Source organism: Castor canadensis, chromosome 19 (assembly GCF_047511655.1).
Source record: "Castor canadensis chromosome 19, mCasCan1.hap1v2, whole genome shotgun sequence".
Taxonomy (NCBI): Eukaryota; Metazoa; Chordata; class Mammalia; order Rodentia; family Castoridae; genus Castor; species Castor canadensis.
Genome location: NC_133404.1, coordinates 40,789,882 through 40,803,832, shown reverse-complemented (window position 1 = coordinate 40,803,832; position 13,951 = coordinate 40,789,882). Strand labels below are relative to the sequence as shown.

Sequence of the window (13,951 nt, the reverse complement as noted above, 5' to 3'; positions counted from 1 at the left end):
GGCTAGCTGAGTCAATGCCTGGGGCTGTGTCCCTCCTCTGCTCCTGCCCGCCCCCTCCCCTCCGATGATGCGTTTGACGTGGACAGGGTGGATTGCCACATCATCTTCCATCCAGAGGATAAACAGCCCCAGGACTGGAGGCCTGGGGAAGTCCCGCAACTTCTGATATCCTGTGAGGTCTTGTGAGGTCAGGGCGCACTGCTCTAGGGACACTGAGGCCATTAATTACTAAGAGCAGGAAAGGGATAGGGTAGGAGGGGGCTACGCCCCACCCCTGGTTCAGGGAGGGCCAGGAGGGAGTGAGGCAGCCTTTACTGGCCTCCATCCGTTCTTGCTAGGTAGACCGTGTCAGGACAAGGACAAACAGGCCTCGAGGGAGCCCCCAACAGCCAGGCCATACTCTTAGGGGCCACACTGTCCCAGGCTGGAACCTTGAGTTCTTAGGAGGCAGGATACAAAGACATTATTTTAATAAATATTTAAGGGGCCAAGTACAGGTGGCTCACTCCTGTAATCCCAGCTACTCAGGAGGCAGAGATTGGGAGGATGGTGGTCCAAAGTCAGACCCTATCTCAAAAAAACCCTTCAAAAGCCAGGCGTGGTTGGCTCACGCCTGCAATCCTAGCTACTCAGGAGGCAGAGATCAGGAGGATTGAGGTTCGAAGCCAGCCCAAGCAAATAGTTCCCAAGACCCTATCTCAAAAAAACCCATCACAAAAAAAGGGCAGGTAGAGTGGTTCAAGGTGTAGGCTCTGGGTTCAAATCCCAATACAGCAAAACTAACTAACTAAAATAAATGAATAAATAAATAAATAATATTTAAAGAGCAAGACTCTGACTTTGGAATGAGGAAGTAAAGGCTGCAGAGCCAGAGCAGCTAGCTCTCTCCCATCTCTTTTTAGATGCTAAGTTACAGGAACAGGGAGGCAAAGAGGAGCTATCTGCTGCCTTCCTCCTCGAGAGGTTAAGGAGCTGCAAGGATCTTTGGATGCGTGGAGAATAATCCTGTCTAGCAAAGTGTGGTTGTAAGGTGCACCTATGGACCCTGTGACTTGGGTGGGCCAGGATGACCCCTCCCTGTTAACCACCATCTCAGCCACCAGACCCATTACGTATGACCACATGTATTCCTCCAGCTCTCCAGTAGACTAGGAAATGGGGCCACCATGTTGAGTGTTTGCTCCCATTTCCTGTACGGGGGACAGAAAATGTTTCTCTCTTTCTCTCTCCCCCACTTGGCTATACTTTATACTTTCTCCTGTTATACTAGAATAAATCCTTGCTAACCTTAAACCTTGTGAGACTCCTTAAATGTGTTTCAATGTTTGTGGATCTCAAGGACCCAGGATTTTGCATGGAAACTGGGAAGCTGTGGGAACCTCCTCACCCCATCCTCTGGTAACAGAATGAATTACACCTGGGGTAAAAAAATCCAGACTCTAAACTGGGCACCCATGGTTCACACCTGTAATCTTAGCCACTCAGGAGATAAAAGGAACACTGTTCAAAGCCAGTCCTGGACAAATAGTTCTCAAGACCCTATCAAAAAAACCCCAAAATCTACCCAAAAAGAGGCTGGAAGAGTAAGAACTAGATTCCATCACAAAAAAGGGTTGGCAGAGTAGCTTAAGCAGTAAGAGCACCTGCCTAGCAAGCAGCAGGCCCTGAGTTCAAACCCCACTGCTGTCAAAACAAAAACAAAGACAAAAAAAATCCCAACAGACTCTACTTTCAATGTGGACCACGCTACCCATCAAACTGTACGCTGTGGTGACCTCACACCCAGATCTACACGGATAAGCATTGGTCAGCCCGCTCTGTCCCATTGTCACAAAGATTTGTGGTCTGGAAGGGACCTCCCCAGATTTGTGGTTTTTTCACCAAGCCAGATGTCTGACTTTAACAGACCTCAAAAATAAAACCAGATCCTGAACTGTTTCAATAATAAGGCATTGTTCTTGTTTGCTGTGCAGCTGGTTCAAATATGAGGTATAAAGGAGTGTTTTCGGTTCCCCTCCTGAATGCTTGGATTCAAATTGCTTGGGACTTTCTGTGTTAAGGGTTGTTAGGCTGATTTAGGAGGAAAATAAAGCAGCATAAACAGGCAATAACAGCCTGTTACTTGACCCAGGGGTGTAGCTCAGTGGTAGAACACTTGCCATGAATATGGAAGGCCCTGGGTTCGATCCCCAGCACCACAAGGGGAAAAGAAAAGTGAATGTGTATTTTAAGAGTAGATCCAAGTGCAGGTTTGTTTCTGCAATCACCAAGGACCCCAAGTGCCCAATACAGTGATGTCCTGGCCACAGGCCCTTGTGCCCCATACAGAGCACAGTTTTTTGTTTTTTGCAGTACTGGGACTTGAACTCAGGGCCTGCACCTTGAGCCACTCCACCAGCCCTTTTTTGTGATGGGTTTTTTCGGGATAGGATCTTGGGAACTATTTGCCCAGGGCTGGCTTCAAACCACCATCCTCCTGTTCTCTGCCTCTTGAATATCTAAGATTATAGGTGTGAGCTGGTTCTTTCCCAATTCCTGCACTTGTTCCATGAAGTGGCGTCCAGTCAGCATCTTTGAGCCTTCTCTGTGTGGCCTGAGCCCTGCCTTTTCTCCTCTGGGCTCATCCTCCCTAGTCGCCCTCACCTGTCCCTGGGCTGTGTCCCTGCTAGTGGTCTGCCTCCCTCCATCTTCATGGCTCCCAACTGTCCTTTGAGCCTCACCAAACTTGTTGTCTAAACTCTAATCCCGTGTGCTGTTTTGTCAGTTCTTCTCTGCTTAAGAACTAAATGACTTCCTGTTGCCAAAATAAATCAAACCCAACTCCCAGGCCGTTTCATGTGACCCACTGGCCTTCCCAAACTCACTGGTACCACCCTCCAGCCTATGGCCTTGGATTAGGATGCCGCGACTCCTCCCAGGTCTTGCTCTCCTCTTCAGCCTGGGGCCAGGCCATGGTTAGGGGGAGCAGATAGGCCAGCTCTGCTCCAGGTGGAGGTGGCCAGCAGGGCTACAAAGGGACATTCCAGGCCTGTTCCTGTCTGAGTCTGGCATTTGCTGTGCCCCAGGTCATTCACCTGGTTTGCCCCCCTCCTGCAGGCCTCTCCCTGGCCTATTTAAAAGTGCCCTACCCTCCTCCTGCCCTTTCACCCTATGACTGAGCACCGAGCACTGCAAAAGATTCCACATTTTAGTGACTTACAGTCCCCCTGCCATGTTTGACTGAGCACTGGGCTCCCAGCACTTAGGATCTTGCCTGGATCAGGGAATTTTTGTTCAAAGGTGCTGTGTGCTCAGTTGATGACAGGTACTGGTGACTAACAGCACTGAGGGAGGAGGAAGCCCTGACCCTGCCAGGGGGGTTCCTGGGGCCATGTTCCATTTTATCCAGCGGTGCCCATTGGGAGGGAGGTAAGGTCCACAAACCTTACACAGGGTGACCAGGGTACCTCATTGCAGCAAGCAGGCAGCTTCACAAGTCACACCTCCTGCCACAGCTGCCCACCTGTCATGCCCATGGCAGGTAGAGGCGGGTTGTAATAGAGTTCGGCTGTACTGTTCCCTTTCCTGCTGCCTGTTTTGCTGTGTCATCTTCCCGTGTGCTTCTACTGCTGTGATGTCATCCACAAGGCCCCAGTCAGGCTCCTGAACCTCCAGAACTGTGTGCTAAATGAGCCTCTTCTTTATAAACTACCAAGCCTCAGGTATTTTGTTATAGTCAGACAAAATGGACCAAGACAGCTCACAGTAGAGGTTCAGAGCAGAGACCTGGTCCCCTGGAGGCAGCCTGCCCTTGCAGCTGAGTGTTCTCCAGCCTTGGCTGGCACCCCTAAAACATGGGCCTGTGTTTCTCAATTACATGCCAGAGGCTGACACGAACCTTAAGAAACAGCCACCTTATGGGATACAACTTAGAAACAGTGCTAATGGAATACATGTAACCTGCTGTAAGAATTAAATGAGTTAAAGATGAACTATGCCCTGTCAGCATCATTCACTGTTAGCAAATGCAAACCAAAACCCTATTAGCTCACTCTCACTAGGATGGTGATCATTTTTTAAAAATAGAAAATGACAAGTGTTGGCAGGGATGTGAGCAAATGAAGACCCTGTGCACTGGTGGTGGGAGCATAAATGGTGCAACCACTGTGGAAACTAATCAGTCGCCCCCAAACTAAATATGACATTGTGGCATTATTTGCTCCAGCAAACTCCCTTGTGTGTTTATACCGTGAATTACAAAGCAGGATCTCAGGGCTTGCTTCTGTTCATGGTGTCCTCCTTCACTGCAGACAGATGGGCACACTTGTAATCCCAGCATTTGGAAGGCTGAGGCACGAGGATCTTGGTTTAAGGCCAGCCTGGGCTACACAGGGAGACCCTAAAAAAAGTAAATCCTCACACATGCTAGCAGTCACACTTTCTGCTTCTGCTTCCGTGAAAAATCTAGTCAAATTCACAGAAACAGAAAATAGCATGGAGGTTGCCCAGGGCTGGGTGCAGGCTCAGTTTTGAACGATGAGACATTCTGAGAACGTGAACATAGCTCACACTGCTGTGCTCCTTAGAAACAGTTCAGATGGTACATTTTGGTAGATGTGTTTTACAACTAAATAAAAACTTCAGGGTCAGGTGAACTGAACTTTGCTGTCATAGGACAGCTTTAAGAAGTTATATAAATTCCACAGCTCTAGTATTTTCTTGCCAGGCTCCAAAGCATCACCTGGAAGGGTGACATCTCTGGGGCTTGTGCTCCAGCCCGAGAATTCACACAAGGGACCACCTCCCTCATGTTTCCAAGTTTTATTCCAGAACAATTGGTTTTATGACAATGGATTTGAACAGTCCCCTTCCCTACTGGCGAGCAGCTCACCTTCCTCCAACTCCCACACCAAGTGATCAAGGTTCCTGCCAGTCCTGAGTCTGGCACCAGCTACAGATTTTTAAGGAATCCAGAACTCAGTCCTGGAACCCAGCCAGCTCCCTCCTCTGCTGACCAACCCATCCGTGACCCCGAGTTTGTGCAATTAGGACCTCAGCTGATACTGACTGGGTAGTATGGTTCAGTAGTGTCCCTCTCCCTGACCCTGTGCTGCCCTGCTGTCATCATTTCCTGCACACAGTGACAGGACGCTGGTGAGAAGCCAGCACCTGGTAGCCCCGCCCAAGATCTGCAGATGACTGTGAACCTCCTGAGTTTCCTTCTCCCTGCTAGAGCAGTTGAGCAAGGGCATTTCTGTTGGGGCCGCAGCTGCTCTGCTGAGCAACGAGGGTTCAGTGTCATCCTTACTGCAGGTATGTGCCAGGCACCGCAGGAGGCTCCTAACAACCCTGTGAGGTAGCTTTGTCATTCTCCCCATTTTACAGATAGAGACAGGCTCATGGGGGAGGTTACAGACTTGCCTAAAGTCCAGTGCCAAGAGGCAGTTAGAAGCTGTGTCCCCGAGGACACTTCTAGAAGTGAAAACCCAACAGCCACAGTAACCACCAATTACAGAGCTGAGGGGGCCAGGCGAGGGGCATGGACACTGCTCAGGTGTCAGAGCCCACCCTGATGGACATGTGCACTGCTTCCCAACACTGGGGCTGCTGTTCTTAAGAGACCAGGGGCAAGTCTTGTTGTCTTGCAGGCTTTAGAGTAAGGAAGCCTAGCTCTGAGTGGGCAGGGGAATTCCTGACTGTGTCAAAACAAACAGGTCAGTTCTCCAACGTACTGTGCTCTCCCTCCTGGTGACTGTGAAGGCTGACTTCTGATGCCAGGCTTGTGATGGGCCAGCTCCTCACAGGCAGCTGTGGACTCTACTAACCCATCATAGCCCAGCACGGAGGTGACAGGCCCTGCAGGCACCCAGGTCCTACAGTGGCTGTGGCTAGAGTTCCAGCTCAGAGATGGGGAAGAAATACTTCCTCCAGAGGCCTTAACTCTGCCCTCAGGACAGAGTCACCCGGAACATGACTGCCCGGCCACGCAGTTGAGACAAGGAATCTCCAGGATACTAATCTCTCCCCTCCCCCAAAAGAAAGGGGACCCCTGGATACACATAGCACAGCATGGTGACCCCAGGAGCCTGGGGGTGGGGAAGCCAGTGACAGTCTGGGATGTCAGCTGACACCTTCCCTACACCTGCTGGGTCCTACAACACAGTCCACAGCCCTCACCATGGAGATAATACAGTGCCAAGAGCAAAACCAGGGGTGTCAGGAAAAAGGGGCTCCTCTCCTCCAAGGCAAGGTGGGCAGTGGGGAGGACCACGGGCTGTGTCCTGCCCTGCACAAAATGGACAGTCCAGTGCTCCCTGCCCCCACTGCCCACTCTCTGGTTCCTTCCTTTCACTCCCTTGAGCCCTCTGCCTCCTCCGTTCCTCCTCTGGGGCCCTGGGCCAGTTCCTCAGGCCAGTATTTGTCCTCCATGTACTGCTCCATGTCTGTGCTACTGTCAGGTCCCTTGTCCTCGGGGTGGGCCCAGGGCCTGCTGGCCTCCTGCCGCTCCCACTGCACCTCCACCAGTCGGTAGAGCTCCATGGCTGTCATGGCATCTTCCACGGACGAGTGCCCGTGCTGGCCCACCTGTGGACAGAAGCCAGCATGTCACTGCCTGGTCAGACAGGCCCAGCACCCCACCTGGAGCTCTGTGCACAAATCCAAGAACACATTTTTCTGGAATGGAGTTGCAGACAGAGGGGTGGAGCCTGAGCCATGTACCATGGGCCCCTCAATTCTCCAAGCCCGTTTTCCCCTGCTCCAAAGGACAGACGGGCAGGGGCATGAGAATGATGGACAGCAGGAGGGCCACCGGCCCACTAAGGTACCTCCAGGTGTGGCTGTGGGATGGGACAGCACCCTCCCGGGATGCAGAGCAGAGGCAGGACACAGATGGGGCAGAAGACCTGCGGCCATCTCTGGGCAGTGCTCACTGGAGAAGGGTGTAGAAACATCAGGGCTGCCTGTGCCAGGGAGACCCCTGATTAATGCAAGGTGACAGGGACTGGGAAGGCATGGAGGCCAGGCTGGCTTCCCTCCCTCCCCTGCACCTGAGGCCCGCACCTGTATCTTCTTGTGTAGTAGCTGCAGGGCAAGGTCTTTCAGAGAGACGCGGGCTCGGGAGTGGAGGCTGGGCGGGCTGAGCAGGTTTGGGACATAGGTGGTGTCCCGGGTCTGGCTCCGAGGGTGGACATACTTGAGAACCTGGAAGTCATTGTGCAGTGCGTGCCCCACGACCACCTTGCCCTTCAGGAGCTTAAGGATCTGAGTGGAGAGGAGAAGGAGAAGGCCCCACCGTCAGGCTAGCAGGAGACACCTCTGGAGAGGCAGCAGAGGGGGAGCACGGGCTCCATAGTCCACCACACCAGCCCATTCGGAATCCAGGCCCTTCTGCTGCCTAGAACAGGGCCTATTTAAGTTCTCTGCACCTGTACACAACCAGCCACTAGTGGTAACATTCCAGGGGCAGCTGGGAGGATTAAAGGAGGCCATGGTGGTTTAGATCTTCTAGTCACTAGATATAGCAATTCTTTTTTTTGTTTGTTTGTGGTACTGGGATTTGAACTCAGGACCTCACACTTGCTAGGCAGGCACTCTACAGCTTGAGCTATTCCACCAGCCCTTTTTTACATTGGGTATTTTTGAGATAGGGCCTTGGAACTTCCCTGGGGCTGGTTTTGACAGCCATGCTCCTGATCTCTGTCTCCTAAGCAGCTAGGATTACAGGCATGAGCCACTGGCACTTGGTTACAAGCAGTTCTTACGGCTGGCACAGGTCCTGCTCTCAGCCTGAAGACCCACCCAGAACTTCCCACCTCCTGGTCCCAACTCCTCTCAGATTGTGGCTGTACAAATTTTACACAGATATGCAACACTGTTTTTTTAAAAAAAAGACAGGGTCTTACTATGTAGTCCAAGCCCTACCAAATGCTGGGATTACAGAGTGTACCACCACACCTGGTCTGATGCTTTCTAACAGAAAGCAAAATCTGAAATAGAGGCTGCTGGTCCTTTACCACAGCAGAGCCTTGCTAACACGGCCATGCTAACACCCAGCAGCTCTTCAAGGAAAGGTCAGGACTGTTTTCACCCTCTTCTATGGAGAAGGAATGGACTGCTTGGAGAAGTGACTGTTCCAAGGTCCCTCACCCCCCAGGGGTAAAGTGGCGACTCAAACTCAGGGCTGCTCTGCCCCTGCCTGGTGCTCACCTCCTTCTGGGCCACCTGGAAGGGGATGGCCTTGTGCATATGCTTCCGGGTGATGCCACTCCAGCGAGTGCGGTAGTCCACAATGGGCAACTCAGGGCGGATGTACTTGTCGTAGAGGACGTCGCCATGGTAGCTGACCACGGAGCAGCGGGCCAGCTCGCTCACTCGCCCTCGGGGGCCCGTGCCTACCATCTCGCAGTCGATAGCCACACACTTACTGGGCAGGGGTCCAGGGGCTTCCCTGGGGGTGCGTCTTCGGCTGCAAAGGCCACCAACACCAGCTCCAGCCTGTGGATGCCAGCCTCTGCTGCTGGCAGCCTCGGTGCCTGGTGTCTGCGAGGACCCTGGCCCTGGCAGCAGGCTCAGCAGCCCCTGCTCTTGGAGCAAGGCCTTGTGGGCCATGAGCCGCTGGTGTTGTCGGCTCCTGTTCTTGTGCTTCCACCGAACCACATCATCGGCATTCATGGTGGTGCGGGATGGGCACTGAGCGGACTCGGGGGCTTCCCCCAGCACCATGCCAGGTGGCCCACAGCTGTGGGCAGGGGAATCCTGGCAGGTCGTCTTCCACTGGAGAGAGGGCACACAGGCAGGGTGAGAGAGGAAGGAACCAGGCCACCCCAGCACCAGGACTGGAGGTCAAGCTACCCACCTGAGTCTCAGCCAAGTCCCTCCTCACTAAGAACTGCCCCTGGCGTACACACCACTTGTCAATCACCAGCAAAGTGCTGTGTGGAATCTCCCCCTCCCCAGAGACCAACCAGATCACTGTAACGTCACCTACGGGCATGAACTGAGGCAAGGGCCTAGGGGACCTAGCCAACAGGGAAGCCACAAAGGCTGGTCGGAACTCAGGATGCCGCAAGCCCCTGCTCACCTCCAACAGTCAGCACTGAAACTCTTTAGAGAGGTGTGATTATAGGAGAGACTACAGAAAAATACTCAGCTGAACATTCAGATCCAAAATGCTCTAAAGTCTGAAACTCTGATCCTGACAGGAGGCTTGGACAGGGCAGGGCCGGGCTTGACTTGGGTCTTCACAACGGTTATGCTTCGGGGTTCTGCCGCCCTTTGTGTGTGAAGGACACACTGCTATGTGCAGTGTGGCTCCACAGCCACCAGCCTCCTACCACCAGGAAGGCTGACTCTTGACCATGCTAGCAACTAGCTGTCCCCAGGCCAGAGCTGCCTCTGACTGGATTCAACGACCTTCCCATGCCCCAGGCCTCCCCCTGCCTCCCTCCCAGTCATGTCCTTTTCAGATCCAGCTGCTCTCTGTGATTTTCTGAAACCAGCTCTTTACCCCACGGTACACTGAGACTTTCTGGGGTCCCAAAGACGCCAGGTGCTGGACAAAAAGTTACACAGATGGATTCTGGACTATGGAGTTTAGTCTGGTCACAGAGACAGAAATGAGGTAGACAGTGGTAAAGGCTGGACTGGAGGTGCCAAGAGCAGAACAGGCTAAGGGGCTGGAGGCTGATTCACAGGCTTCCTGGAAGTGGCATCTGTGTCAATGTGGAGTACTAACCCCCCCAAGTAAAGGGAAAAGACAGCGGCTGTGCTAGAGGCAAAGGACTGACAAAGGAGTAACCCAGGCCAAGGCAGCTAGGCATCACTGGGGTGCAAAGCCTGAGGTGGACCACAGCTGGGGATACCACTACTTTTTCTTACCCCATCTTCAGCCCCCATTTTGGTGGCCCTTCCACAAGCTACCCCTCCCCCAGGCTGGCGTCTCCAGCCTGGTCTCTACTGGTCAAGTGAGTGGGGGAGCCCTAAGAGGTACCCCCAGAGGTATCTAGGGAGGTCACTGTAACATGGTCCAGTACATTAGTGGTCTAGCTGGGGAACAAAGACATTCACCCGTGCCCTGTGAGCACAATTAGAATTTATCACACTCCTCAAAGTCAACAGTCACACAGTGTGCCTCCGAGCTCTCTGAGGGGGGTTACAAAGCCCTGTTTGTCTCTCTCCTGTCCTACGACAGCCAGCTTAGAACCTGGCCCATACAGGCCCTCTTCAGAAGGACGTGAAGGGAGCCTGAGCTGGGGCTGCTATTAGCCAGACTGTGGGAACTACAGGGCTGGAGTTCACGGTGTCCTGGCATGGTGGGGAGAGAGAGAGGAAGCCTGAGAGTCACAGGGCCTGCTCTGGATGGTGGCAATGGGACTAAGAGGGAGGGTACCTGACAGCAGAGACAGGCACCAGAACAGGCAGGAACACTGGGCCAGGAGGTCCTTCAGGGGAGGGGACACTTCAGGGTTTCAGAAAGGTCCACCAGGCACCTGGGGAGAGGGGAAGGAGGGATACATGGCAGGAGCAAGGCCCAGCAGCCAGAGAGATCCTGGGAGTGGGGGGAGGAGCAGAGTTTGATGTGCTTGCTGAAAAGCAAAGTGATGCACAGTTAGGAAACAGGTGGAGTGGGAGAGGAGTGTTCTTGAGGGTGGGATGTACCAGGGGGCTTCAAGGAGAGAAAGGCTCGAGGCTGCATTAGGAAGAAGTCTGGATGAGTAAGAACCTGAGCAGAAGCAGCACGGATTAAAAGGAAGGAGAGGGGGTGGGAAGCAAGGCCAAGTGCCAGGCCTGTTAATGCCACCACGGGTATGAGGGGGTCCTGGCACCGAGGCAGGGCGAGGCATGGTGACCCATGCTGACTCATCCAGTCTTGGCTTACTCCCTCCTCTCTTCCACACAAAGCTCCCTCTCTTTTTAAAAAGTTTCTTAACTATAAACAGCTCCTCATACTGACAAACCACATCTTAGAACTGGAAGATTCTAGTTCATCAAGCTGGGTGATGGTGGCTCCCCTCTGTAATCCTAGTTACTTGGGAGGCTGAGATCAGGAGGATCAAGGTTTGAGTCCGGCCCAGCAAATAGTTCAAGAAACCCCATCTCCAAAAGAACCAGAGTAAAATGGACTGGAGGTGTAGGTGCAGCAGTAGAGCGCCTGCTTTGCAAGTGCGAAGCCCTGAGCTCCAATCCCACCAAAAAAAAAAAAGAATTGGTAGACTCAATTTACTTACTTTAGCTCAACAATGGGAGAAAACCTGGCCTAAGAAGCCTGGGGTTGACCCTGCTAATCATGGATGGAGAGTGACCTCCCTGAGAGGGGATGTGGGATCTGCAGGTCAGGAATGGAGGCCAGGGCTATGGTGGGTAGGTTCTTCTGGCCCTGGTGGCAAGCTTTTTTATTTTTTGGTAGGACTGGGGTTTGAATTCAGGGCTTCACATTTGCAAAGCAGCCACTCTAACATTTTGCTCTGTTTATTTTGGAGATGGGTGGGGTTCCTCTCAAACTATTTACCAGGGCTGGCCTCAAAACAAGATCCTCCCAATCTCAGTCTCCGAAGTAGCTAAGATTTACAGGTGTGAGCCACCAGCACTCAGCTCTGGCAAGGTTTTAAAGAAGCTAAAATTAGGTCCCCCTGAGAAGGGTCTCTGTAGCCTTGTTTGACGAGATAAAAGCAGTCCTTTTCCATACGCTCTGGCCTGGAGACACATCAGAACCTACAATTATCTAGGACAGGTCTCTCCAGCCTGGGCCCCACATGGACCTCAGTTTAGCTGAAAGAAGTTTTGTTCAAATGACACAACCCTTTCAACAAGGACAAACAAATCTTTCTCCCACCCAAAACCCAAGCAGTCCGGGGGTCGGCACAGCAGACACAAGACTTCAGGCAGGGGTCTCCCTGCCAGAGTCCAAGAAACCAGGACACCAGAATCCTCAGTGGCCTGAGAGCCACCAACCTGCTGGTGGTCAGGAAGGCAGTGGGCAGTTCTAGACCCTGTTCTGGCAGGGGAATCACTGTCCCTTTGTCACTGTGAATTAAGACTTCCCAACCACAATTAACTACCCAGAACAAGAGAATGGTAAGAACTCAGATTCTCCCTGGCGGGTCACGTAGAGCACACCTGCAATCCCAACACTGGGGAGGCCGAGGATCCCGACTTCTAGGTCATTCTGGGCTACATGGTGACACCCTGTCTCCAAATAAGTAAACATTCTCAAATCTGCCCCCACACCGTCTGAACTGTCCTTAGGGGAACAGGGCTCGGGAACCTGGATTTTTTAAGCGCGAGATCCCACACCCCCTGCCCCCCAAGCCATGATTCCGATAACCTCACAAGTTTGGGGAAAAAAACCCAAACAACCAACCTGGTTTAATAAGGTCCCCCGTGCTACTAAAAAGCTCCCAGGACCTAAATAAAAATAAATACATAAAAATCGCAGGGCAGCCCTCCCCCTGCTGGCGTTCTCCCGGGCGGGACGCGCGGGGGCGGCCAGCTCGGACGTTGGTCACTTACCGGCCGCAGCGTCCAGGCCTCCGCCCCTTCAGGCCCGGGACCCCGCGAGCAAGGGCGGGGACCCGGAGAGGCTGCGATCGGAGCCCGGCCTGCCCGCCTGCCCGCCCAAACAGCCAGATGGGCGGAGGCACAATGGCCAGGGATGCGCCGCGGCTGTCCACCCGACCCCGAGGTCCCCGAGCAGGGTCCCCGAGCTCACCTGCGACCCTGCGAGTCTTTTCCGGCCCGCACGCACATGGTATCCCAGCAGCCGGCGGCTCCCACATGCCCGGGCAAGCCCGGCTCCGGCCGCCCGCCTATTGGCTGGCTGGACCGCAGCGCCTGCGTAAGGCCTTTTCTGATTGGTCGTCGGTGTATGACTGAAGTGGGCGTGTCAGAGCAGATGGAGGGGAGACGTCCGGAGGGGGCGTGGCCTGGAAGGGGGCGTGTCCTCATTTAACCGCCCCGGCTCCAGTGCACCCTGCTCGCCCGGCTGGGCTGAGATGCGGTTTCTACGAGCGTCGTACACCAGGCACCAAAGGACTTTCAGGGTACAGCCACATCTGCAGGATGAGAGCAGTCGCCCCTTCCTGCAGAGTCCTTAGGGGTTCAGTGAAATAAGACACCATTTCTTCAAGAAGTCAGGTTTACATCTTGTGTGCTTTCTCATTTAGTTTGCAATACTTTACTCGTATAGGGAAGTTTTAAATTTGCTGTTTTCTCTCTGACAACTCGATCATTTTAGTCTATAAAATAAACTGACAATGAATAAGAAAAACGTGCAAACTGTATTAACCCGGGTAGAGGCCTAAGTCCTGGGATTCCACATAGCAGGTCTGGCCACTCGCCAAATAAAGAGATAATTAGTAGCTGGGCACAGTGGCTACGCCTGTAATCCCAGCTACTCAGGAGGCAGAGACCAGAAGGGTCATGGTTCAATGCCAGCCCAGAAAAAGAGTTCTCCAGACCCTATCTCGAAAAAACCATTACAAAACAAAACAAAAAACCAAAAAAAACCTGTCCTGGAGTGGCTCAAGGTGGTAAGCTTGCCTGAGGCCCTGAGTTCAAACCCCAGGGCCTTCACAAAAAAAAAAAAAAAAGAGAGAGAGCAAGCTAAGTAGTGGTCAAGGGCAAAGAAAGGAGGTTTATGAGGCATGGGCTCACCCCCAGAAGAAGCAGAGTAAGCAGGTCAGCCCATCTCGGGGTACAGACATGGGCTTTAGGTGTAAACGGGAAAAACGAGGGTCAGGGGAGAGAAGCTTGCATGATTAAACAGTCCCAGGCAAAGTGTGGCCTAGTTGACCATCATTTCAGTTCTGGCTCTATGAGAGGACTGAGTGGCCATCACTCCGGGGAGTGATCTGGTTCCCAGGACATGACCACTCCCGCTGCAGGGAGCAGCCTCCTCATTACAGGTAATTGTCCTTACTTGGGGAGGTGGTCTGTCCTGCAAGGCAAGGCTGTTCCTTAGGGGCAGTTTTGG

The 13,951-nt window shown here is 53.0% G+C and overlaps 1 protein-coding gene across 4 annotated transcripts; it reads right to left on the bottom strand.

Moving 5' to 3' along the window:
- Window positions 1-4,785: 4,785 nt before the first annotated feature.
- On the bottom strand, window positions 4,786-12,791 carry Aen (apoptosis enhancing nuclease). Of its 4 annotated transcripts, XM_074062022.1 has the most exons (6): window positions 12,689-12,745; window positions 10,370-10,469; window positions 8,188-8,754; window positions 7,042-7,242; window positions 6,807-6,941; window positions 4,786-6,564 (listed from the first exon to the last, which is right to left on the bottom strand). In XM_074062022.1, the coding sequence occupies exons 3-6, from the start codon at window positions 8,701-8,703 to the stop codon at window positions 6,328-6,330; spliced, it is 1,089 nt and encodes a 362-aa protein (XP_073918123.1). In that variant the 5' UTR covers window positions 8,704-8,754; window positions 10,370-10,469; window positions 12,689-12,745; the 3' UTR covers window positions 4,786-6,327. The 4 variants fall into 4 exon arrangements, with proteins under 4 accessions (XP_073918123.1, XP_073918122.1, XP_073918124.1 ...); XM_074062021.1 differs by lacking the exon at window positions 10,370-10,469 and having other exon boundaries at window positions 12,689-12,791; XM_074062023.1 differs by lacking the exons at window positions 10,370-10,469; window positions 12,689-12,745 and adding an exon at window positions 12,490-12,637.
- Window positions 12,792-13,951: the final 1,160 nt, after the last annotated feature.